General features: G+C 43.7%; 1 protein-coding gene across 7 annotated transcripts in view; it reads left to right on the plus strand.

The window, feature by feature from the left end:
- The window catches only part of LOC139367886 (transforming acidic coiled-coil-containing protein 2-like), a 218,145-nt gene that overhangs the window by 185,056 nt on the left and 9,634 nt on the right, over positions 1 to 23,455 (plus strand). For 3 of the 7 annotated variants that reach the window (XM_071106248.1, XM_071106250.1, XM_071106252.1), the window contains 10 exons: positions 3,955 to 4,015; positions 4,569 to 4,791; positions 5,398 to 5,447; positions 5,889 to 5,995; positions 10,346 to 10,532; positions 11,429 to 11,596; positions 14,418 to 14,510; positions 20,691 to 20,849; positions 21,106 to 21,182; positions 23,168 to 23,211. In XM_071106248.1, coding sequence (XP_070962349.1) covers positions 3,955 to 4,015; positions 4,569 to 4,791; positions 5,398 to 5,447; positions 5,889 to 5,995; positions 10,346 to 10,532; positions 11,429 to 11,596; positions 14,418 to 14,510; positions 20,691 to 20,849; positions 21,106 to 21,182; positions 23,168 to 23,211 — 1,169 coding nt within the window. The remainder of the gene's footprint in view (positions 1 to 3,954; positions 4,016 to 4,568; positions 4,792 to 5,397; positions 5,448 to 5,888; positions 5,996 to 10,345; positions 10,533 to 11,428; positions 11,597 to 14,417; positions 14,511 to 20,690; positions 20,850 to 21,105; positions 21,183 to 23,167; positions 23,212 to 23,455) is intronic. The other 4 variants (XM_071106249.1, XM_071106251.1, XM_071106253.1 and 1 more) reach the window with 4 other exon arrangements.

Here is a 23,455-nt window from a genome sequence, read left to right on the forward strand (position 1 = left end):
AACTAGTTCTAGTTAACATAATGTTCCTTAACTAAACTAGTTGAATCAACATGATGTTCCTTAACTAAACTAGTTGAATCAACATGATGTTCCTTAACTAAACTAGTTGAATCCACATAATGTTCCTTAACTAAACTAGTTCTAGTTAACATAATGTTCCTTAACTAAACTAGTTCTAGTTAACATAATGTTCCTTAACTAAACTAGTTATATCAACATAATGTTCCTTAACTAAACTAGTTGAATCAACATAATGTTCCTTAACTAAACTAGTTGAATCAACATAATGTTCCTTAAACTAAACTAGTTCTAGTTAACATAATGTTCCTTAACTAAACTAGTTGAATCAACATGATGTTCCTTAACTAAACTAGTTGAATCAACATGATGTTCCTTAACTAAACTAGTTGAATCAACATAATGTTCCTTAACTAAACTAGTTCTAGTTAACATAATGTTCCTTAACTAAACTAGTTGAATCAACATGATGTTCCTTAACTAAACTAGTTGAATCAACATAATGTTCCTTAACTAAACTAGTTCTAGTTAACATAATGTTCCTTAACTAAACTAGTTGAATCAACATGATGTTCCTTAACTAAACTAGTTGAATCAACATAATGTTCCTTAACTAAACTAGTTCTAGTTAACATAATGTTCCTTAACTAAACTAGTTGAATCAACATGATGTTCCTTAACTAAACTAGTTATATCAACATGATGTTCCTTAACTAAACTAGTTACATCAACATAATGTTCCTTAACTAAACTAGTTACATCAACATAATGTTCCTTAACTAAACTAGTTGAATCAACATGATGTTCCTTAACTAAACTAGTTGAATCAACATAATGTTCCTTAACTAAACTAGTTGAATCAACATGATGTTCCTTAACTAGTTGAATCAACATAATGTTCCTTAACTAAACTAGTTACATCAACATAATGTTCCTTAACTAAACTAGTTGAATCAACATAATGTTCCTTAACTAAACTAGTTGAATCAACATAATGTTCCTTAACTAAACTAGTTGAATCAACATGATGTTCCTTAACTAAACTAGTTGAATCAACATGATGTTCCTTAACTAAACTAGTTGAATCAACATAATGTTCCTTAACTAAACTAGTTGAATCAACATAATGTTCCTTAACTAAACTAGTTGAATCAACATAATGTTCCTTAACTAAACTAGTTGAATCAACATAATGTTCCTTAACTAAACTAGTTGAATCAACATAATGTTCCTTAACTAAACTAGTTATATCAACATAATGTTCCTTAACTAAACTAGTTATATCAACATGATGTTCCTTAACTAAACTAGTTGAATCAACATGATGTTCCTTAACTAAACTAGTTACATCAACATAATGTTCCTTAACTAAACTAGTTACATCAACATAATGTTCCTTAACTAAACTAGTTGAATCAACATAATGTTCCTTAACTAAACTAGTTGAATCAACATAATGTTCCTTAACTAAACTAGTTCTAGTTAACATAATGTTCCTTAACTAAACTAGTTGAATCAACATGATGTTCCTTAACTAAACTAGTTGAATCAACATGATGTTCCTTAACTAAACTAGTTACATCAACATAATGTTCCTTAACTAAACTAGTTACATCAACATAATGTTCCTTAACTAAACTAGTTGAATCAACATGATGTTCCTTAACTAAACTAGTTGAGTCAACATAATGTTCCTTAACTAAACTAGTTGAATCAACATAATGTTCCTTAACTAAACTAGTTGAATCAACATAATGTTCCTTAACTAAACTAGTTGAATCAACATAATGTTCCTTAACTAAACTAGTTGAATCAACATAATGTTCCTTAACTAAACTAGTTGAATCAACATGATGTTCCTTAACTAAACTAGTTGAATCAACATGATGTTCCTTAACTAAACTAGTTGAATCAACATAATGTTCCTTAACTAAACTAGTTATATCAACATAATGTTCCTTAACTAAACTAGTTATATCAACATGATGTTCCTTAACTAAACTAGTTGAGTCAACATAATGTTCCTTAACTAAACTAGTTATATCAACATGATGTTCCTTAACTAAACTAGTTGAATCAACATAATGTTCCTTAACTAAACTAGTTATATCAACATGATGTTCCTTAACTAAACTAGTTATATCAACATGATGTTCCTTAACTAAACTAGTTGAATCAACATAATGTTCCTTAACTAAACTAGTTGAATCAACATGATGTTCCTTAACTAAACTAGTTGAATCAACATAATGTTCCTTAACTAAACTAGTTATATCAACATAATGTTCCTTAACTAAACTAGTTCTAGTTAACATAATGTTCCTTAACTAAACTAGTTACATCAACATAATGTTCCTTAACTAAACTAGTTACATCAACATAATGTTCCTTAACTAAACTAGTTATATCAACATAATGTTCCTTAACTAAACTAGTTGAATCAACATAATGTTCCTTAACTAAACTAGTTATATCAACATAATGTTCCTTAACTAAACTAGTTATATCAACATAATGTTCCTTAACTAAACTAGTTGAATCAACATAATGTTCCTTAACTAAACTAGTTATATCAACATAATGTTCCTTAACTAAACTAGTTGAATCAACATGATGTTCCTTAACTAAACTAGTTGAATCAACATAATGTTCCTTAACTAAACTAGTTATATCAACATAATGTTCCTTAACTAAACTAGTTGAATCAACATAATGTTCCTTAACTAAACTAGTTATATCAACATAATGGTCCTTAACTAAACTAGTTACATCAACATAATGTTCCTTAACTAAACTAGTTGAATCAACATGATGTTCCTTAACTAAACTAGTTGAGTCAACATAATGTTCCTTAACTAAACTAGTTGAATCAACATGATGTTCCTTAACTAGTTGAATCAACATAATGTTCCTTAACTAGTTGAGTCAACATAATGTTCCTTAACTAAACTAGTTGAATCAACATAATGTTCCTTAACTAAACTAGTTGAGTCAACATAATGTTCCTTAACTAAACTAGTTGAATCAACATGATGTTCCTTAACTAAACTAGTTCTAGTTAACATAATGTTCCTTAACTAAACTAGTTGAATCAACATAATGTTCCTTAACTAAACTAGTTGAATCAACATGATGTTCCTTAACTAAACTAGTTGAATCAACATAATGTTCCTTAACTAAACTAGTTGAATCAACATAATGTTCCTTAACTAAACTAGTTGAGTCAACATAATGTTCCTTAACTAAACTAGTTACATCAACATAATGTTCCTTAACTAAACTAGTTCTAGTTAACATAATGTTCCTTAACTAAACTAGTTGAATCAACATAATGTTCCTTAACTAAACTAGTTCTAGTTAACATAATGTTCCTTAACTAAACTAGTTCTAGTTAACATAATGTTCCTTAACTAAACTAGTTCTAGTTAACATAATGTTCCTTAACTAAACTAGTTGAATCAACATAATGTTCCTTAACTAAACTAGTTCTAGTTAACATAATGTTCCTTAACTAAACTAGTTACATCAACATAATGTTCCTTAACTAAACTAGTTACATCAACATAATGTTCCTTAACTAAACTGGTGATGTTACATCTCATTGTAGAAATGTATTGTCATTTTAATCCAACAACATGTGAGCATTAAGCTTTTTAAGGTTTGCTGCAGTCTTGTTATAGACAGAGGATGTTGCTGAAAGTCTTTTTATAAATTCCCCAGGTAATGTGAACGACATGTATCTGAAGCTGAACGTAAACAAATAATATAAGGGAGAGAATAATACATGAAAAACGTACCCAAGTTGTTAGTAATAAGATATATAATATTATGTATCTATTGATTAAGTATAGATTTGATTGGTTGATTAAGTCTCTGCCAGGGATGACATGTTGTGTTCAGTGACTCCTGATCGTCTCTCTCTTCTTCCCGTTCCAGGAACACTTTCAGAGTCAAGAGGTCCCCAAAGAGGTCGGCCATGTCTGATCCATCATCACAAGTGAGTCAGTCCTCTCTTACACTCATGTGTGCATGCACGCACACACACACACACACACATACACAGCTCCTCACCTCCTCACGTCCTCACTTCCTCACCTCCACCTCTCCTCACCACTACACTTCCTCACCTCCTCAAACTCTCACGTCCACACCTCCTCACCTCCTCAAATCCTCACCTCCTCAACCTCCCCACCTCCTCACCTCCTCAACCTCCTCACCTCCTCAACCTCCTCATTGCCTCAACCTCTTCATGTCTTCACCTCCTCACTTCCTTACCTCCTCACCTCCTCACTTCCTCAACCTCCTCACGTCTTCACCTCCTCACTTCCTTACCTCCCCACCTCATCACTTCCTCAACCTCCCCACCTCCTCACCTCCTCACCTCCTCAACCTCCTCATGTCTTCACCTCCTCACCTCCTCAACCTCCTTACCTCCTCACTTTCTCACTTTCTCATCCTCCTCACTTCCTCACCTCCTCAACCTCCTCATGTCTTCACCTCCTCAACTCCTCACTTCCTCACTTCCTCACCCCCTCCTTCCTCCGCTCCAGGAGCCCACCCCAGTAGATGAAGCCCAGCCTCCTATCCCCCCGCTACAGGACGACCACGCCACAGACGAGGAGAAGCTGGCCTCTTCCTCCAATCACAAAGAGAAGCTTGCTTCCTCAGCCAATCACAAATGGGCATCCATGGAGGCGGAGCTAACCTCTGACCCCCAGGAGGACTTCCCTCAGCCATCTGACCTCACAGCCTTCGTCAACGAGAACAATCGAGGTATGTGTGTGTGTGTGTGTGTGTGTGTGTGTGTGTGTGTGTGTGTGTGTGTGTGTGTGTGTGTGTGTGTGTGTGTGTGTGTGTGTGTGTGTGTGTGTGTGTGTGTGTTTAAAAATAAATATTATATTAAATAGTCATCAATTAGTTAAAAAGTTAATGTCTCCATGTACAGGACGATATGTCATCCATACGTGTGCTCCCCCAGTTATTGATTTACAATTGGCAGCAAGCCCATGCAGCTAGCTATCCAGCCCTTTACTAAACCCTGACCCCTAGAAGGGTAGAGGAGAGCCACACTACCCAGAGGCTGTGTCTGCATGACTGGGTTTAAACTGGGTCATGTTGTTATACAGATAGACGGACAGACTGTCCCACCAGTCCAGTCCAGTCTAGAGTATCTGATGTTCTCTCTCCTCTTTCATTTTTCTCTCTTCTCCCTCCTCTCTTCTCTCCTTTTTGTCTCTAACCATCTCTCTTCTCCCTCCTCTCTTCTGTCTTTCTGTCTCTAACCATCTCTCTTCTCTCTCCTCTCTTCTCTCTTTCTGTCTCTCTTTCGTTCTCTCGTACTTGTGTCTCTAAATCTGTCTGTTCTATTGTCTCCCTCAGTGCCAGACTATGAGATTGAGTACATGGAGAAGATCGGCCCCCCTTCGCCGGTGAGTATATATCCACAATCTGTGCTGTCAGTCAGATAAGAAGGGGTAAGAAGATAGAACTGAAACCAGCTCATATTATGATCCTGATCTATGAAGATTTAATACAGGTTAATTAGGTCTATATGTTTGCTTGTGAAACTGACTGTCCTTGAGACTGACTGTTCTTGAGACTGACTGTTCTTGAGACTGACTGTTCTTGAGACTGACTATCCTTGAGACTGACTATCCTTGAGACTGACTGTCCTTGAGACTGACTATCCTTGAGACTGACTATCCTTGAGACTGACTATCCCTGAGACTGACTATCCTTGAGACTGACTATCCTTGCATACTTTAGTTTCTTCTGATCATCAAAGAAAACATGTGTGTTTGTGTATCTGACATGGTTTAACTCTTGCTGAATGTTTATCTGCCTTTCTCTCTCTCTCTATATATACATAGACTCTGTTTGTGAAGAAACCTTCGACTCTCTACCTGAAGCTGGACTCTGTGACAGACAGCCTGACCAAGCCTAACCAAGAATCAGAACTCAACTCTCCTTGCACAGGGTACACACACACACACACACACACACACACACACACACACACACACACACACACACACACACACACACACACACCAGTGGAGGCTCCTCAGAGGAGGAAGGGGAGGAACGTCCTACTCAGTGAATTTCAGAAAAAGAAAAATAGTGAAAAAGTTATCCTTGTTATGTAAAATTATACTAAATATATTCACGTCACCAAATAAACTGACTAAAACAATGCAGCTAATTTAGCCTACTCAACAACCTGACTCAAACAGAGAGGAATGCTATTTATGTTAGCTAGCTGGCTAAGGCTATCCAACACTGCAACTCTTCCAAGTCATGGTAAGTTTTTTTTAAATTTATTGCCACTGGGGCCTGCCGGTGTAACTGCTCAACTGCTTGCTGTACACTGTACTGCTTGATTGTAGCATGTTTACTAACGCGTTAGTTCTAGTCACTATGTTGACTATGACCTTCGCTAATATGGTGACAACAATGTAGGCTGTGTGGAGCAGTTAGCGGTTATGATACGAAGGTTTGGCTTGGAGAGTTTCTTTTTCACCTGGTCACAGACTGCTGTTGTGTTGTCTGTCATAGTTGACGTGTACCTATGATGAAAATTACAGGCCTCACTCAACTTTTTAAGTGGGAGAACTTGCACAATTGATGGCTGACTAAATACTTTTTTGCCCCACTGTATCTGTTGTTCCATGTAGTGAATCTGTTACTCAATGTGTTTTTTATGGCCTAATAGTTCCCCCCCAAAAAAATTCCTACAAATATCTATTTTGTAAAAAATGTTGATACTTCAAGTGATCTTAAAATTCTAAATCAAATAGCTAAATGATGCTTGGTATGACCTTCTTAATAAAACAATTCCATATAGCTTAGTATAATGATGCTTGGTATTAATAAAACAATTCCATATAGCTTAGTATAATGATGCTTGATATTAATAAAACAATTCCATATAGCTTAGTATAATGATGCTTGGTGTTAATAAAACAATTCCATATAGCTTAGTATAATGATGCTTGGTGTTAATAAAACAATTCAATATAGCTTAGTATAATGATGCTTGGTATTAATAAAACAATTCCATATAGCTTAGTATAATGATGCTTGGTATTAATAAAACAATTCCATATAGCTTAGTATAATGATGCTTGATATTAATAAAACAATTCCATATAGCTTAGTATAATGATGCTTGGTATTAATACAACAATTCCATATAGCTTAGTATAATGATGCTTGGTATTAATAAAACAATTCCATATAGCTTAGTATAATGATGCTTGGTATTAATAAAACAATTCCATAGTGCTTACCTCCTCCGCCGGCTTAGCCACTTAATTAAACAGAAGCAAACGGAACAAAACGTGGAGGGAACCAGCTGATTTTTGTTCCAATAAGAATCTCGTTTTAGTTGCAAAACAGAATGTTTGCAGTAATAATTACACCCCAGATGCTAGATGCAGGCAAGAGTGTACAAGTCTCTCGATTTGTGCACCTACGTTGTAAACATTCATTCATAGGCTAGGTTGTAGCAACCTCATGATGGATAAAGGGAAAATGTGATCCTCATGTAGTAGCCTAAACCTATCGATGTTACATTGAACTGGGTGAATGGAATATGAATGACAGTCATCCAATATGCTGTAATAGAAATAAGGCCACACCTCATTAAAAATATATATATAATGTCCTCTCTCATCTTGAAAGGCAGTAAATGACACGAGCACGCACACACACACACACACACACACACACACACACACACACACACACACACACACACACACACACACACACACACACACACACACACCCTCTAGTCTAGTCACATATAGTTATCAACGTGAGCAGTAATAATTATAACAAATAGGACTAAATCAATTCACTCTCTCTCACATGCACACAGATTGAGTTTCCAGTCCCTTTCTCTGAATCAAAGAGTTGTAGGGGGCTGTTCGGTCCTTTGTCAACTTCCACAGCCCCCGGGGAACAGTGGGTTAACTGCCTTTGTCAACTTTCACAGCGCTCGGGGAACAGTGGGTTAACTGCCTTACTCAGGGGCAGAACAACACATTTTTATCTTGTCAGCTCAGGGATTCCATCCAGCAACCTTTCGGTTACTAGTCCATCGCTCTAACCACTAGTCTACCTGCCGTCCCTACACTCTAACCACTAGACTACCTGCCATCCCTACACTCTAACCACTAGACTACCTGCCGTCCCTACACTCTAACCACTAGACTACCTGCCGTCCCTACACTCTAACCACTAGACTACCTGCCGTCCCTACACTCTAACCACTAGGCTACTTACCGTCCCTACACTCTAACCACTAGTCTACCTGCCACCCCTACACTCTAACCACTAGGCTACCTGCCGTCTCTACACTCTAACCACTAGACTACCTGCCGTCCCAACGCTCTAACCACTAGGCTACCTGCCGTCCCTACACTCTAACCACTAGGCTACCTGCCGTCCCTACACTCTAACCACTAGACTACCTGCCGTCCCTACACTCTAACCACTAGTCTACCTACCGTCCCTACACTCTAACCACTAGGCAACCTGCCGTCCCTACACTCTAACCACTAGACTACCTGCCGTCCCTACACTCTAACCACTAGTCTACCTGCCGTCCCTACACTCTAACCACTAGGCTACCTGCCGTCCCTACACTCTAACCACTAGGCAACCTGCCGTCCCTACACTCTAACCGCTAGACTACCTGCCGTCCCTACACTCTAACCACTAGTCTACCTGCCGTCCCTACACTCTAACCACTAGTCTACCTACCGTCCCTACACTCTAACCACTAGGCTACCTACCGTCCCTACACTCTAACCACTAGGCTACCTGCCGCCTCTACACTCTAACCACTAGACTACCTGCCGTCCCTACACTCTAACCACTAGGCTACCTGCCGCCCCTACACTCTAACCACTAGGCTACCTGCCGCCCCTACACTCTAACCACTAGGCTACCTGCAGTCCCTACACTCTAACCACTAGGCTACCTGCCGTCCCTACACTCTAACCACTAGGCTACCTGCCGTCCCTACACTCTAACCACTAGGCTACCTGCCGTCCCTACACTCTAACCACTAGGCTACCTGCCGTCCCTACACTCTAACCACTAGTCTACCTGCCGTCCCTACACTCTAACCACTAGGCTACCTGCCGTCCCTACACTCTAACCACTAGGCAACCTGCCGTCCCTACACTCTAACCGCTAGACTACCTGCCGTCCCTACACTCTAACCACTAGTCTACCTGCTGTCCCTACACTCTAACCACTAGACTACCTGCCGTCCCTACACTCTAACCACTAGGCTACCTGCCGACCCTACACTCTAACCACTAGGCTACCTGCCGCCCCTACACTCTAACCACTAGGCTACCTGCAGTCCCTACACTCTAACCACTAGGCTACCTGCCGTCCCTACACTCTAACCACTAGGCTACCTGCCGTCCCTACACTCTAACCACTAGGCTACCTGCCGTCCCTACACTCTAACCACTAGGCTACCTGCCGTCCCTACACTCTAACCACTAGTCTACCTGCCGTCCCTACACTCTAACCACTAGGCTACCTGCCGTCCCTACACTCTAACCACTAGGCTACCTGCCGTCCCTACACTCTAACCGCTAGACTACCTGCCGTCCCTACACTCTAACCACTAGTCTACCTGCTGTCCCTACACTCTAACCACTAGTCTACCTACCGTCCCTACACTCTAACCACTAGGCTACCTACCGTCCCTACACTCTAACCACTAGGCTACCTGCCGCCTCTACACTCTAACCACTAGACTACCTGCCGTCCCTACACTCTAACCACTAGGCTACCTGCCGCCCCTACACTCTAACCACTAGGCTACCTGCCGCCCCTACACTCTAACCACTAGGCTACCTGCAGTCCCTACACTCTAACCACTAGGCTACCTGCCGTCCCTACACTCTAACCACTAGACTACCTGCCGCCCCTACACTCTAACCACTAGGCTACCTGCCGTCCCTACACTCTAACCACTAGGCTACCTGCCGTCCCTACACTCTAACCACTAGGCTACCTGCCTCCTCTACACTCTAACCACTAGGCTACCTGCCGTCCCTACACTCTAACCACTAGGCTACCTGCCTCCTCTACACTCTAACCACTAGGCTACCTGCCGTCCCTACACTCTAACCACTAGGCTACCTGCTGTTCCTTACTACCGCTTTCAGTTGTTCTTGTACTTGCCGATTTACCACATAACAAACACATTATCCATAAGCGCACACCCATATACCCAGATATATTCTCTATAATTTTCCTTATCCCTCCTTCCCCTCTCTCTCTCTCCCCCTCCAAGTAGGAGTTTTGAGGAGATAGAGGCCCAGATCACAGCCCAGATGAAGACTCCTGTGCTGGGCTCCAGACCTGGTCCAGAAGGGTCTCGACCCGGTCTTGAGGGGTCCACTGGAGAGAAAGAGAAGACCAGGAAGAGAGAGAGCCAGTCACTCAGCCGGACACAGAGCACAGACATTGAGCATGGTGCGGTGAGTAGAACAGCACTGAACTGCCTGGCTGTCAATCTACCTCACTAAAGCAAAACAAATTCCAGAAGAAAATGTATCATTGCATTTACAGTATGTTTCTCATCATCTTTCATCTGCATGTGACAGTTGTTTGCATCAGGCTCCTCTCAGGATACAATGTTACGTCAGATGTTCTTTCCCGGGTTCACTATGCCGAGGCCTCTCTTAATCCATACCACCTGACTGTCTGTGTTATTGTCATGTGGTCATGTAGACACTAGAGGGCGACAATGACAACCCTAAATACTGTACGGTATAGCCTAGGGTGTAGACGCAGAAGTTGATGCTCAATAGGTACATTAACCTCATCAGCTACTCTGAAAGCCCTGTCATAAGTTAGCTACCATAAAGTAACTACCATAAGGTAACTAACTACCAGAAGGTAACTACCATAAAGTAACTACAATAAAGTAACTACCATAAAGTAACTACCATAAACAAACTACCATAAGGTAACTAGTAGTAGGTAACTACCATAAAGTAACTACTAGAAGATAACTACCATAAACTAACTACCAGAAGGTAACTACTAGTAGGTAACTACCATAAAGTAACTACTAGAAGATAACTACCATAAACTAACTACCATGAAGTAACTAGCATAATGTAACTACCATAAAGTAACTACCAGTAGGTAACTACCAGAAGGTAACTACCATAAAGTAACAACCATAAACTAACTACCATAAGCTACCTACCAGCCAGCTACAAACAACACACCTCAGTCTCAGCTACCCAGCTCCCAACCTCCTGCTGACAATGCGCAATGCTTTGCTTCGCAATGCTGACCCCCTCCATGCCCCGCTCCTCGCCCCGCTCCTGGCCCTCCTCCCCCTCCCTGCTGCCAACCTCTGTAGAAACCTACCCAGGGCTCTATGGAGGTCCAAGGTCCAGCCCCTGGCCCATCCCCAGACGTACCCTTCTTAGCCAGGCTGTCTGAGTGCCCTGACCCCCTAGCCTACCTGGAGGCTGTGGAGACTGACCTGGCAGAGACCAACCCCACTGCCTTCGCACTCAAACTACAGGTGTGTTGATTAGAGTCAGACAGTGTGCTGTGCTCCCCTCCCTCGGTTGATTAGAGTCAGAGTCCTCTCTCGGTTGATTAGAGTCAGACAGTGTGCTGTGCTCCCCTCCCTCGTGTGCCAACCTCCTTCCCGTTTGGATCCTCTCTATCCCTCGTAGTTATACTATTGATAAATCATAGTTATACTATTGATAAATCGTAGTTATATTATTGATAAATCGTAGTTATATTATTGATAAATCGTAGTTATATTATTGATAAATGAGATTGTCTGTGTTTACTCTAATGTGTATGTCTCTCTTTGTTTTCAACATGTTTTCTAGTCTGTTGTCTAGTCTGTTGTCTAGTCTGTTGTCTAGTCTGTTGTCTAGTCTGTTGTCTAGTCTGTTGTCTAGTCTGTTGTCTGTCTAGTCTGTTGTCTAGTCTGTTGTCTAGTCTGTTGTCTAGTCAGTTGTCTAGTCAGTTGTCTAGTCTGTTTAAAAATATGTTGTCTAGTCTGTCATCTAGTCTGTTGTCTAGTTTGTTTTCCATAAATTGTCTAGTCTGTTGTCTAGTCTTTTTTCTAATATGTTGTCTAGTCTGTTGTCTAGTCTGTTGTCTAGTCTGTTGTCTAGTCTTTTTTCTAATATGTTGTCTAGACTGTTGTCTAGTCTGTTCTGTAATATGTTGTCTAGTCTGTTGTCTAGTCAGTTGTATAGTCAGTTGTCGAGTCAGTTGCCTAGTCAGTTGTCCAGTCTGTTGTCTAGTCTGTTGATATTGATAAATCGTTGAGTCATAAGGTGAGAGAGTGGGTACTGTAGGTGAGAGTGTGGGTACTTTAGGTGAGAGTGGGTACTGTAGTTGAGAGTGTGGTTACTGTAGGTGAGAGTGGGTACTGTAGGTGATAGTGTGGGTACTGTAGGTGAGAGTGTGGGTACTGTAGGTGAGTGTGGGTACTGTAGGTGAGAGTGGGTACTGTAGGTGAGAATGTGGGTACTGTAGGTGAGAGTGGGTACTGTAGTTGAGAGTAGGTACTGTAGGTGAGAGTGTGGGTACTGTAGGTGAGAATGTGGGTATTGTAGATGAGAATTTGGGTACTGTAGATGAGAGTGTGGGTACTGTAGGTGAGAATGGGTACTGTAGGTGAGAGTGTGGGTACTGTAGGTGAGAATGTGGGTACTGTAGTTGAGTGTGGGTACTCTAGGTGAGAGTGTGGGCACTGTAGGTGAGAGTGCGGATACTGTAGTTGAGAGTGGGTACTGTAGGTGAGAATGTGGGTACTGTCGTTGAGAGTGGGTACTGTAGGTGAGAGTGTGGGTACTGTAGGTGAGAGTGTGGGTACTGTAGGTGAGAGTGTGAGTACTGTAGGTGAGAGTGGGTACTGTAGTTGAGAGTGGGTACTGTAGTTGAGAGTGGGTACTGTAGTTGAGAGTGGGTACTGTAGTTGAGAGTGGGTACTGTAGGTGAGAGTGTGGGTACTGTAGGTGAGAGTGTGGGTACTGTAGGTGAGAGTGTGGGTACTGTAGGTGAGAGTGGGTACTGTAGGTGAGAGTGTGGGTACTGTAGGTGAGAATGTGGGTACTGTAGGTGAGAGTGTGGGTACTGTAGGTGAGAGTGTGTGTACTGTAGGTGAGAGTGGGTACTGTAGGTGAGAGTGTGGGTACTGTAGGTAAGAATGTGGGTACTGTAGGTGAGAGTGGGTTCTGTAGGTGAGAGTGTGGGTACTGTAGTTGAGAGTGGGTACTGTAGTTGAGAGTGGGTACTGTAGGTGAGAGTGGGTACTGTAGTTGAGAGTGGGTACTGTAGGTGGGAGTGTGGGTACTGTAGGTGAGAGTGTGGGTACTGTAGGTGAGAGTGGGTACTGTAGGTGAGAGTGGGTACTGTAGGTGAGAATGTGGGTACTGTAGGTGAGAATATGGGTACTGTAGGTGAGAATGTGGGTACTATAGGTGAGAATATGGGTACTGTAGGTGAGAGTGTCGGTACTGTAGGTGACAGTGTGGGTACTATAGGTGAGAATGTGGGTACTGTAGGTGAGAGTGTGGGTACTGTAGGTGAGAGTGTGGGTACTGTAGGTGAGAGTGTGGGTACTGTAGGTGAGAGTGGGTACTGTAGGTGAGAGTGTGGGTACTGTAGGTGAGAGTGGGTACTGTAGGTGAGAGTGTGGGTACTGTAGGTGAGAGTGGGTACTGTAGGTGAGAGTGTGTGTACTGTAGGTGAGAATGTGGGTACTGTAGGTGAGAGTGTGTGTACTGTAGGTGAGAGTGTGGGTACTGTAGGTGAGAGTGTGGGTACTGTAGGTGAGAGTGGGTACTGTAGGTGAGAGTGTGGGTACTGTAGGTGAGAATGTGGGTACTGTAGGTGAGAGTGTGGGTACTGTAGGTGAGAGTGTGGGTACTGTAGGTGAGAGTGTGGGTACTGTAGGTGAGAATGTGGGTACTGTAGCTGAGAATGTGGGTACTGTAGGTGAGAGTGTGGGTACTGTAGGTGAGAATGTGGGTACTGTACCTGAGAATGTGGGTACTGTAGGTGAGAATGTGGGTACTGTAGGTGAGAATGTGGGTTCTCTTGGTGAGAGTGGGTACTGTAGGTGAGAATGTGGGTGCTGTAGGTGAGAATGTGGGTACTGTAGGTGTTAGTGGGTACTATAAGTGAGAAGTAAGCAGCCTAGGTGTGTGTAACTCAACTTCTGGTTCTGTATGTCTCCCCCCCTGCCCATTTCCTCCACCCTCCCGCAACACCCCCCCACCTCCTCCTCCCCCCCCCTCCCTCTCTCTTCCTCCCTCCCTCTCCCCCCGCCTCCACCCCTTCCTCTCTCTTCCTCCCTCTTACCTGCGTCTCAGGAGGAACTGGTTCTAGCTGCTCTGAGGATAGAGGCTCTTCAGGTAGCCAAATACATCTCAGACAGCCCCTCCCTCTCCACTGTCACCCCCCAGGTACTGAGCTGAGCCAGCCTGCACCTGTACCTGCTCTCTCTCTCTGTGTGCGTGCTTGTGTGTGTGTGTGTGTGTGTGTGTGTGTGTGTGTGTGTGTGTGTGTGTGAGCAGCATGAGCGTGTCTCAGCCTGCCTCCCCCTCCCCCTTCTAGTCACACCATTGTGTGTGTGTGTGAACCCATGGCTGTTACTAAACAATAACAGCAACATCAACCGTCTCTGCCCCTCCCCTTTTTTCCCCGTGTGACATCACTAACACGGCTTCCAGACCCTGACCTCCATTCTCCTGAACCAATTAACTTAAAGAGTGCTGGGCCTTTCTTTTCTTGGCTGTGTATCAAACATGTCGGCCACCGGCCTGAGCATGTCGGCTACCGGCCTGAGCATGTCGGCTACCGGCCTGAGCATGTCGGCTACCGGCCTGAGCATGTCGGCTACCGGCCTGAGCATGTCGGCTACCGGCCTGAGCATGTCGGCTACCGGCCTGAGCATGTCGGCTACCGGCCTGAACATGTCGGTTACCGGCCTGAACATGTCGGCTACCGGCCTGAGCATGTCGGCTACCGGCCTGAGCATGTCGGCTACCGGCCTGAGCATGTCGGCTACCGGCCCGAGCATGTCGGCTACCGGCCCGAACATGTCGGCTACCGGCCCGAACATGTCGGCTACCGGCCCGAACATGTCGTCTACCGGCCCGAGCATGTCGGCTACCGGCCCGAACATGTCGGCTACCGGCCCGAGCATGTCGGCTACCGGCCCGAGCATGTCGGCTACCGGCCTGAGCATGTCGGCTACCGGCCTGAGCATGTCGGTTACCGGCCCGAGCATGTCGGCTACCGGCCCGAACATGTCGGCTACCGGCCCGAACATGTCGGCTACCGGCCCGAACATGTCGTCTACCGGCCCGAACATGTCGGCTACCGGCCCGAACATGTCGGCTACCGGCCTGAACAGGAGAGGCTTCCATTAACACTAGCGTGACCTGGGAATTTGGGGAAAGTAACTAGTATTTTGTAACCCTCCTCATTCCTTAATCTGACGGGAGAGAGTGAAGCAGGATGATCAGCTACTCTTGAGCCTTTTATCTGTGATCTCACATTCCTGTTTTCTGACTGACTGACTTTGTCTCCTAAAATAACCCAACAAGCCCCCACATCTTTACCGCCTTGCTTCAGAAGAGAAGTCAGTAGAAGTTTCCAGATACAGATGGTTCATTTATCTTCCATCTAAGGTCTGTAGTGAAACTATGTGTAGTCACACCAGATAGTTAAGTTAAGATAGGTCCGTTGGGTAAGCCTAGTCAGGAGATTGGTCCGTTGGGTAAGCCTAGTCAGGAGATAGGTATGTTGGGTAAGCCTAGTCAGGAGATAGGGCCGTTGGGTAGGACTAGTCAGGAGATAGGGCCGTTGGGTAGGACTAGTCAGGAGATAGGTCTGTTGGGTAAGCCTAGTCAGGAGATAGGTCTGTTGGCTAGGCCTAGTCAGGAGATAGGTCCATTGGGTAAGCCTAGTCAGGAGATAGGGCCGTTGGCAAAAGGCCCCCCTGTTGCAACACAACATGACAACAACATGGCAGCAACACAACATGGTAGCAGCACATGGTAGCAGCACAAAACATGGTACAAACATTATTGGGCACATACAAAAGCACAAAGACAAGAAGGTAGAGACAACAATACATCACGTGAAGCAGCCACAACTGTCAGTAAGAGTGTCCATGATTGAGTCTGAATTTTTTATAAAAATATATATATATATTTCACCTTTATTTAACCAGGTAGACCAGTTGAGAACAAGTTCTCATTTACAACTGCAACCTGGCCAAGATAAAGCAAAGCAGTGCAACAACAACACAGAGTTACACATAAACAAATGTACAGTCAATAACACAATAGAAAATAAAAACAGAAGATCTATATGCAGTGTGTGCAAATGTAGAAGAGTAGGGAGGTAAGGCAATAAATAATTATACAAATAATTACAATTTAGCATTAATACTGAATGAAGAGATGGAGATAAAACTGTCCAGTTTGAGTGTTTGTTGCAGCTCGTTCCAGTCGCTAGCTGCAGCGAACTGAAAAGAGGAGAGACCCAGGGATGTGTTTGCTTTGGGGACCTTTAACAGAATGTGACTGGCAGAACGGGTGTTGTATGTGAATGATGACGACTGCAGTAGATATCTCAGATAGGGGGGAGTGAGGCCTAAGAGGGTTTTATAAATAAGCATCAACCAGTGGGTCTTGCGACGGGTACACAGAGATGACCAGTTTACAGAGTATAGAGTGCAGTGATGTGTCCTATAAGGAGCATTGGTGGCAAATCTAATGGCCGAATGGTAAAGAACATCTAGTCGCTCGAGAGCACCCTTACCTGCCGATCTATAAATGACGTCTCCGTAATTTAGCATGTGTAGGTTGGTCATCTGAATCAGGGTTAATCAGATCTCCCGAGTGGCGCAGCTGTTTAAGGCACTGCATCTCAGTGCTAGAGGTGTCACCCTGGTTCGATTCCAGGCTGTATCACAACTGGCCCAACATCGTCCACGTTAAGATTTGGCCGGGGTAGGCCGTCACTGTAAATAAGGATTTGTTCTTAGCTGACTTGCCTAGTTAAATAAAGGTTAAATCAAATTTTTTAAAATAGTTTGGCAGCTGGGGTGAAAGGAGTGATTACGATAGAGGAAACCAAGTCTATATTTAACTTTAGCCTGCGGATTTGATATGTGCTGAGAGAAGGACAGTGTACCGTCTAGCCATACTCCCAAGTACTTGTATGAGGTGACTACCTCAAGCTCTAAACCCTCAGAGGTAGTAATCACATCGGTGGGGAGAGGAGGATTCTTCTTACCAAACCACATGACCTTTGTTTTGGAGGTTTTCAGAACAAGGTTAAGGGCAGAGAAATAGCTTGATGGACACTAAGAAAGACTTGTTGCATAGTGTTTAACACACAATCCTGGGAGGGGCCAGCTGAGTATGTATCATCTGAATATATATGGATGAGATAGCATCCTACTGCCTGACCAGTATGTTGATGTTGATGTAAATTGAGAAGAGCATGGGATCTAGGATCGAGCCTTGGGGTACTCCCTTAGTGACAGGCAGTGGCTGAGGCATCAGATGTTCTGACTTTATACACTGCACTCTTTGAGAGAGGTAGTTAGCAAACCATGCATGTGTTCATGATGATATTTTAATTAAAGAAAGCACTGAACACTGAATACAAAAACAATAAACGAAAAACGACCGTGACGCTATAAGAGCTGTGCTGACACAAGCAACTAACATAGACAATCACCCACAACCCACAATGACAAAACAGGCGACCTAAATATGGTTCCCAACCAAAGACAACGACTAACACCTGCCTCTGATTGAGAACCATATCAGGCCAAACACAGAAACAGACAAACTAGACATCCAACATAGAATGCCCACTCAGATCACACCCTGACCAAACAAAACCTATAAACATACAAAGCAAACTATGGTCAGGGCGTGACAACCAGGGTCAGTGCAATCTCAAATGTTGTTTCTTGCCGTCATTGTAAGCCTGCCACACACACACACTATACGATACATTTATTAAACACAAGAATGAGTGTGAGTTTTTGTCACAACGCGGCTCGTGGGAAGTGACAAAGAGCTCTTAAAAGACCAGGGCACACATAAGAATATAATAATAATCAATCATTTTGCTCTGTATTGAACCATCTTACATATAAAACCTTATTTGTTCATATAAAATTGAGAATAACTCACCACAGGTTAATGAGAAGGGTGTGTTTGAAAGGATGCACATAACTCTACAATGTTGTGTAATCCTAGATTCAGATCATTCAGGTGAGAAAAAACATCACCCAGACAGGCCAGTTGTGTGAGAAACTCATCATCATGCAAGTGGTCAGACAAGTGAAAATGATGGATACTCTCAAGGATCCTCCCCTTTTTAAAAATGTTCACCTAAAATGACATCCCCAAATCTAACTGCCTGTAGCTCAGGCCCTGAAGCAAGGATATGCATATTCTTGGTACCATTTGAAAGGAAACACTTTGAAGTTTTTGGAAATGTGAAATGAATGTAGGAGAGTGTAACACAATAAAAAAGTCTATATCCTGGGAAATGTTCTTATTGCTTACAACCTCATGCTAATCACATTAGCCTACGTTAGCTCAACCGTCCCGTGGAAGGGACACCGATAAGGGGATGGATATGGGTTACGGTCTCTTCTTGACACTAATGGGAAGATATGGGGTACGATCTCTACTTGACATTAAGGGGATGGATATGGGTTACAGTCTCTACTTGACATTAAGGGGATGGATATGGGGTACGGTCTCTACTTGACACTAAAGGGATGGATATGGGGTACGATCTCTACTTGACATTAAGGGGATGGATATGGGGTACGGTCTCTACTTGACACTAATGGGAAGATATGGGGTAAGGCCCAGAGATAGACTAGTATACTGTCCAAGGGATGTACCTGGATGTTCATTATTTAAATCGGGACAGAGTGGGCTGCTTACCCAGTTGGTGGCAGGTTGACTGAGCCAATCCTCAGGAATACTAGCTGTCATCAAGGCCTCAGTTAATGGGGATACTAATCAAATCCAGTCTTTGGCTCTACAGTATGTTGGCTAGCGCAGTTGGTGGCTGTCTTGGGGACTGAGGTCCAATCCCTAAGACTACCAAGTCTTCTTGGACCTGCTTATCCATACAACTGCTACAGGTTGTCTCTATGGACCTTAAGCAGTAGAGCCAGTGTTATAATATCATACTATAGAATAAGAAAGGTATTAGTGGTTAAATGCTGCAGCTAGACCCAACACAGGACTACTGTATTAGTGGGGCTTTAAGTCTCCCACACCCCCATGAGGCCCCAATCCCCTAATCCCCCACAGGGAGGATTAAACCATCCCCGACTGTTTTTTTTTGGGGGGGGGGGGGGGGGGGGTGCGCAACTCTATGATCAGATTCTGGGTTATGATGTCATAATCAGATTCTGTGTTATGATGTCATAATCAGATTCTGTGTTATGATGTCATAATCAGATTCTGTGTTATGATGTCATAATCAGATTCTGTGTTCAGATATTTCATGTTTTTTAGTTTAAAAAAGTATCCAAGTTGATGTTCTGCTGTATGGGACCAAGCGCTACTGAACTTGTCTAATATGGAAAAACCCTGTCAAATTTTTTTTTAACCTTTATTTAACTAGGCAAGTCAGTTAAGAACAAATTCTTATTTTCAATGACGGCCTAGGAACAGTGGGTTAACAGCCTGTTCAGGGGCAGAACGACAGACCTTTTCAGCTCGGGGATTTGAACTTGCAACCTTCCGGTTACTAGCCCAACGCTCTAACCACTAGGCGACCCTGCCGCCTCGTCAATTACTCTAACCTGTGGGCAGTGGAGACATACAGTCAGTGGAAGTTAGATGTGTTCATATAAAACTGGTTCCAGGTCAGATTGGAAATCAAGTGTTTTACACAGGACCTTTTACACCTATCAAAATCATAACAGCTTCCTCTGACATTGTGATGCGCTTAGTCACGTGATTCATGACACTAACATTGTGCTACTACCTATCCCTGTCCCTCTCCAGTATCATGCAGCATTCATCTATCAGTAGACATATCCCGCCTCTTTCCCCTGCCTAGACCCAATTACAGCCAAGCTGTTGCAGCATCAGCCAATCACTGGCATTGAGGACTGCTCCATCCAAACATGTTGCTACCAGCTGCCTAAGTCTCCAAGAGCATCATTACAGAGGCTGCATCATTTTGCATATTGAGTTTGGCCGTGGTTTGGGGCATCTTGGTGTGGAGCATCTTGGTTTGGGGCATCTTTCTGATCCGATATGATGCAGCCTTGTGGCTTGGTTTGGTTCAGGATCCTTCAAAGAGTGTGCATTGTCTTTAGGGGTTTAAAGTGCAGGTAACTTTCCCAGGTTTTCCAGAAATCCTGGATGGAGGATTCCACAATCTTCCAACTGGGGTTTCTGGGAAAGCTTCCAGAACGAAACCCTAGTTTTCTGTCATCATTAGATCAACCAGATACCTAACTAATGGTCTGTTCCTGTGTCTCTCCCCCTTCTCTTCCTCCTCTTCCTCTTCCTCCGCTTCCTCCTCCTCCTCCTCCTCCTCCTCCTCCTCTCCCCTGACCTGGCTTCGGTGAGCAGCAGAGAGACAGAGAAGTGATGTCATCAACACTGGACAGGGACTGCGCGGATACCAAGAGTTCTCTCTACACCCGGACAGCGGGCTACGGAGAGGGGGAGAGGGAGAGCCCCTACCCACCCAAAGACATGGAGCACTCCCTGGGCATCGCACGAGAAGAGGTACCCCTCTAGACCTACTCCCAAACCACTCACTGCTGTCAAGTTCATATCCATTGTGGGAAGTTTACTGTATGACAGTATTGGAGGAACAGGTTGACGTTCAACAGTATAGTCAATACAAATGCAGATGATATAGATAAAAACACATGCATTTTTTTTTTGTATACTGATGTAAATATAAACACTACGGCCCGATGTCTTCACAGTTCTTTATGTGATGTGTACCTAAGAAAGTCCTATTTATCCTACCTTTCAGATCGTGTCCAAAGAGAAGGAGGTACTGGAGTGGCAGAGGAAATACGAGGACAGTCGACAGGAAGTGCTGGAGATGAGGTGAGTTGATCACCTGTCAGTCCGTCAGCTTGGTTGAAGATAACGAAGTACAGGTTCATGGGACCAGAGACGTTGGTTACTAGTTGGTCCCTTCGTTAAGAAATTTTCCGCATTCATGTAAAGAGTTATGGGATATTAGAATTTGGGGTTGTTCAGGTTTTGGGGGGGTGGGTTGGGTTGGGGTGGTGGTTTGGGGTGTTGTGGTTTTGGGGTGGAGGGTTGGGGTGGTGGTGGAGTTTTGGGGAGGTGGATTGGGATAGGGTGGAGATCCAGCTGGCTATGAGAGCCTATAGGCTTATATCATTAGGCTGATTGGGATAAGGAGGGTTAAGTAGCTAAGAGGGGAGGCCCGGCTAATCTACCCACTCTCTGGCAACCCCAAACAAGCAGCATTGTCATAGGCAGAGAGAGAGAGAGAGAGAGCGAGAGAGAGCGAGAGAGAGAGGCACTAGCACACAGGCTGTGGCCTCATTTGAACTCCTTAAAATACAAATGAATAAATGAATGCTATTATCATTTCTTCCTCCCTTCCTTGAAGTAATTTGTTTAGAAATTAATGGCATTGTGTACACTGTGTGTTCACCTATCCCATCATGCCTGTAATTCATTTGATAAATTGAGGAAGGATATACTTTTAAGGAATTCTAATGGGGACACAAACTGCTGAGAGACAGAGGGAGGGGGGAGGAGACAGAGAGAGAGAGAGGGAGGGGGAGAGAGAGGGAGGGAGAGAGAAGAGACAGAGGGAGGGGGGGAAACAGAGAGAGAGAGAGGGGGAGGGGGGGAGAGAGAGAGGGAGGGGGAGACAGAGAGAGGGAGAGAGAGAGAGAGAGAGAGGGAGGGGGGAGAGAGAGGGAGGGAGAGAGAGACAGAGAAAGGGGAGAGAGAGAGAGAGGGAGAGAGAGACAGAGAGAGACAGAGGGAGGGGGGAGAGAGAGAGGGGGAGAGAGGGAGAGAGGGAGAGGGAGAGAGAGAGAGAGAGAGAGAGAGAGAGAGAGAGAGAGAGAGAGAGAGAGAGGGAGGGGGTGAGGGAGAGAGTGAGAAGGTGGAGGGAGGGAGGGGGAGTGAGAGAGAGAGAGAGAGAGAGAGAGAGAGAGAGAGAGAGAGAGAGAGAGAAAGAGAGAGAGAGAGAGAGGGGGGGGGAGAGTTAGGGAGAGAAAGAGAGAGACAGAGACAGAGGGAGGGGGGAGAGAGAGAGAAGGGGAGAGAGAGAGAGAGAGAGAGAGAGAGAGAGAGAGAGAGAGGGAGAGAGATAAAAAGAGAGAGAGACAGAGACAGAGGGAGGGGGAGACAGAGAGAGAGAGAGGGAGGGGGAGACAGAGAGAGAGAGAGAGGGTGGTGGGAGAGAGAGAGAGGGAGAGAAAGAGAGAGAGGGAGAGAGAGAAAAAGAGAGAGAGACAGAGTCAGAGGGAGGGGGAGACAGAGAGAGAGAGAGGGAAGGGGGAGACAGAGACAGAGACAGAGGGAGGGGGGGAGAGAGACAGAGACAGAGGGAAGGGGGAGAGAGAGGGAGTTAATATGATTAACATTCTCGTTGTCATTGTTATCACTTTAATACTTACAGTCTAGTATATTTATGTTGGACCATTGGTGTTATGTGTTTACCTTGACAATGGAAGTGTTTACTTTCCATGTTAATATAGTTTACTGAATGCATTGCCACAGAGAGAGAGAGAGAGAAAGAGAAATGGAGTCAGTGGCATTGAAAACAAAGCCAAGGCAGATTTAGACAGGTGGACGAGGCTATCTTTATGGAGGTTTAAAGATAGCCTCGTCCACCTCACACTTGTGGGTGACAACACTGTGCGTGATTGCCTCTGTGAAGAAAGCACATGATTGGTATTTTGACACATTACTTCCTGTCTGAGATCTCATGTGTGCCTTTAAGAAACATTCTAGATTTATAAAGAAAGAAAGATAAAGAACAAACACTAGAAAATGTGTCTGTTTATAATTAATTAATCTTTGCCGTTTGTGGCTCACAGGAGAATCGTGGCAGAGTATGAGAAGACCATTGCACAGATGATTGGTGAGTGTTTCTCTGTGTAGTTTCTCATACATAAATCTACCAACCCCAGCATAGCACCTGGGTTTTATACAGTACACGATTGCTATACCAATATGTGGTTTGTTGTTCCTCACAACCTTTTCAGTATGTTAATAGTAAATTTTTAAAGATGAATCCACGTGATGCAAGCTACAGTGTGTTTCCACCTTGCTCATCAAAACCTTTCAGTTTTTCTGTATTGTATGACATACAATAATTCAATGGT

The sequence above is a fragment of the Oncorhynchus clarkii genome, chromosome 16 (assembly GCF_045791955.1).
Source record: "Oncorhynchus clarkii lewisi isolate Uvic-CL-2024 chromosome 16, UVic_Ocla_1.0, whole genome shotgun sequence".
NCBI lineage: Eukaryota > Metazoa > Chordata > Actinopteri > Salmoniformes > Salmonidae > Oncorhynchus > Oncorhynchus clarkii.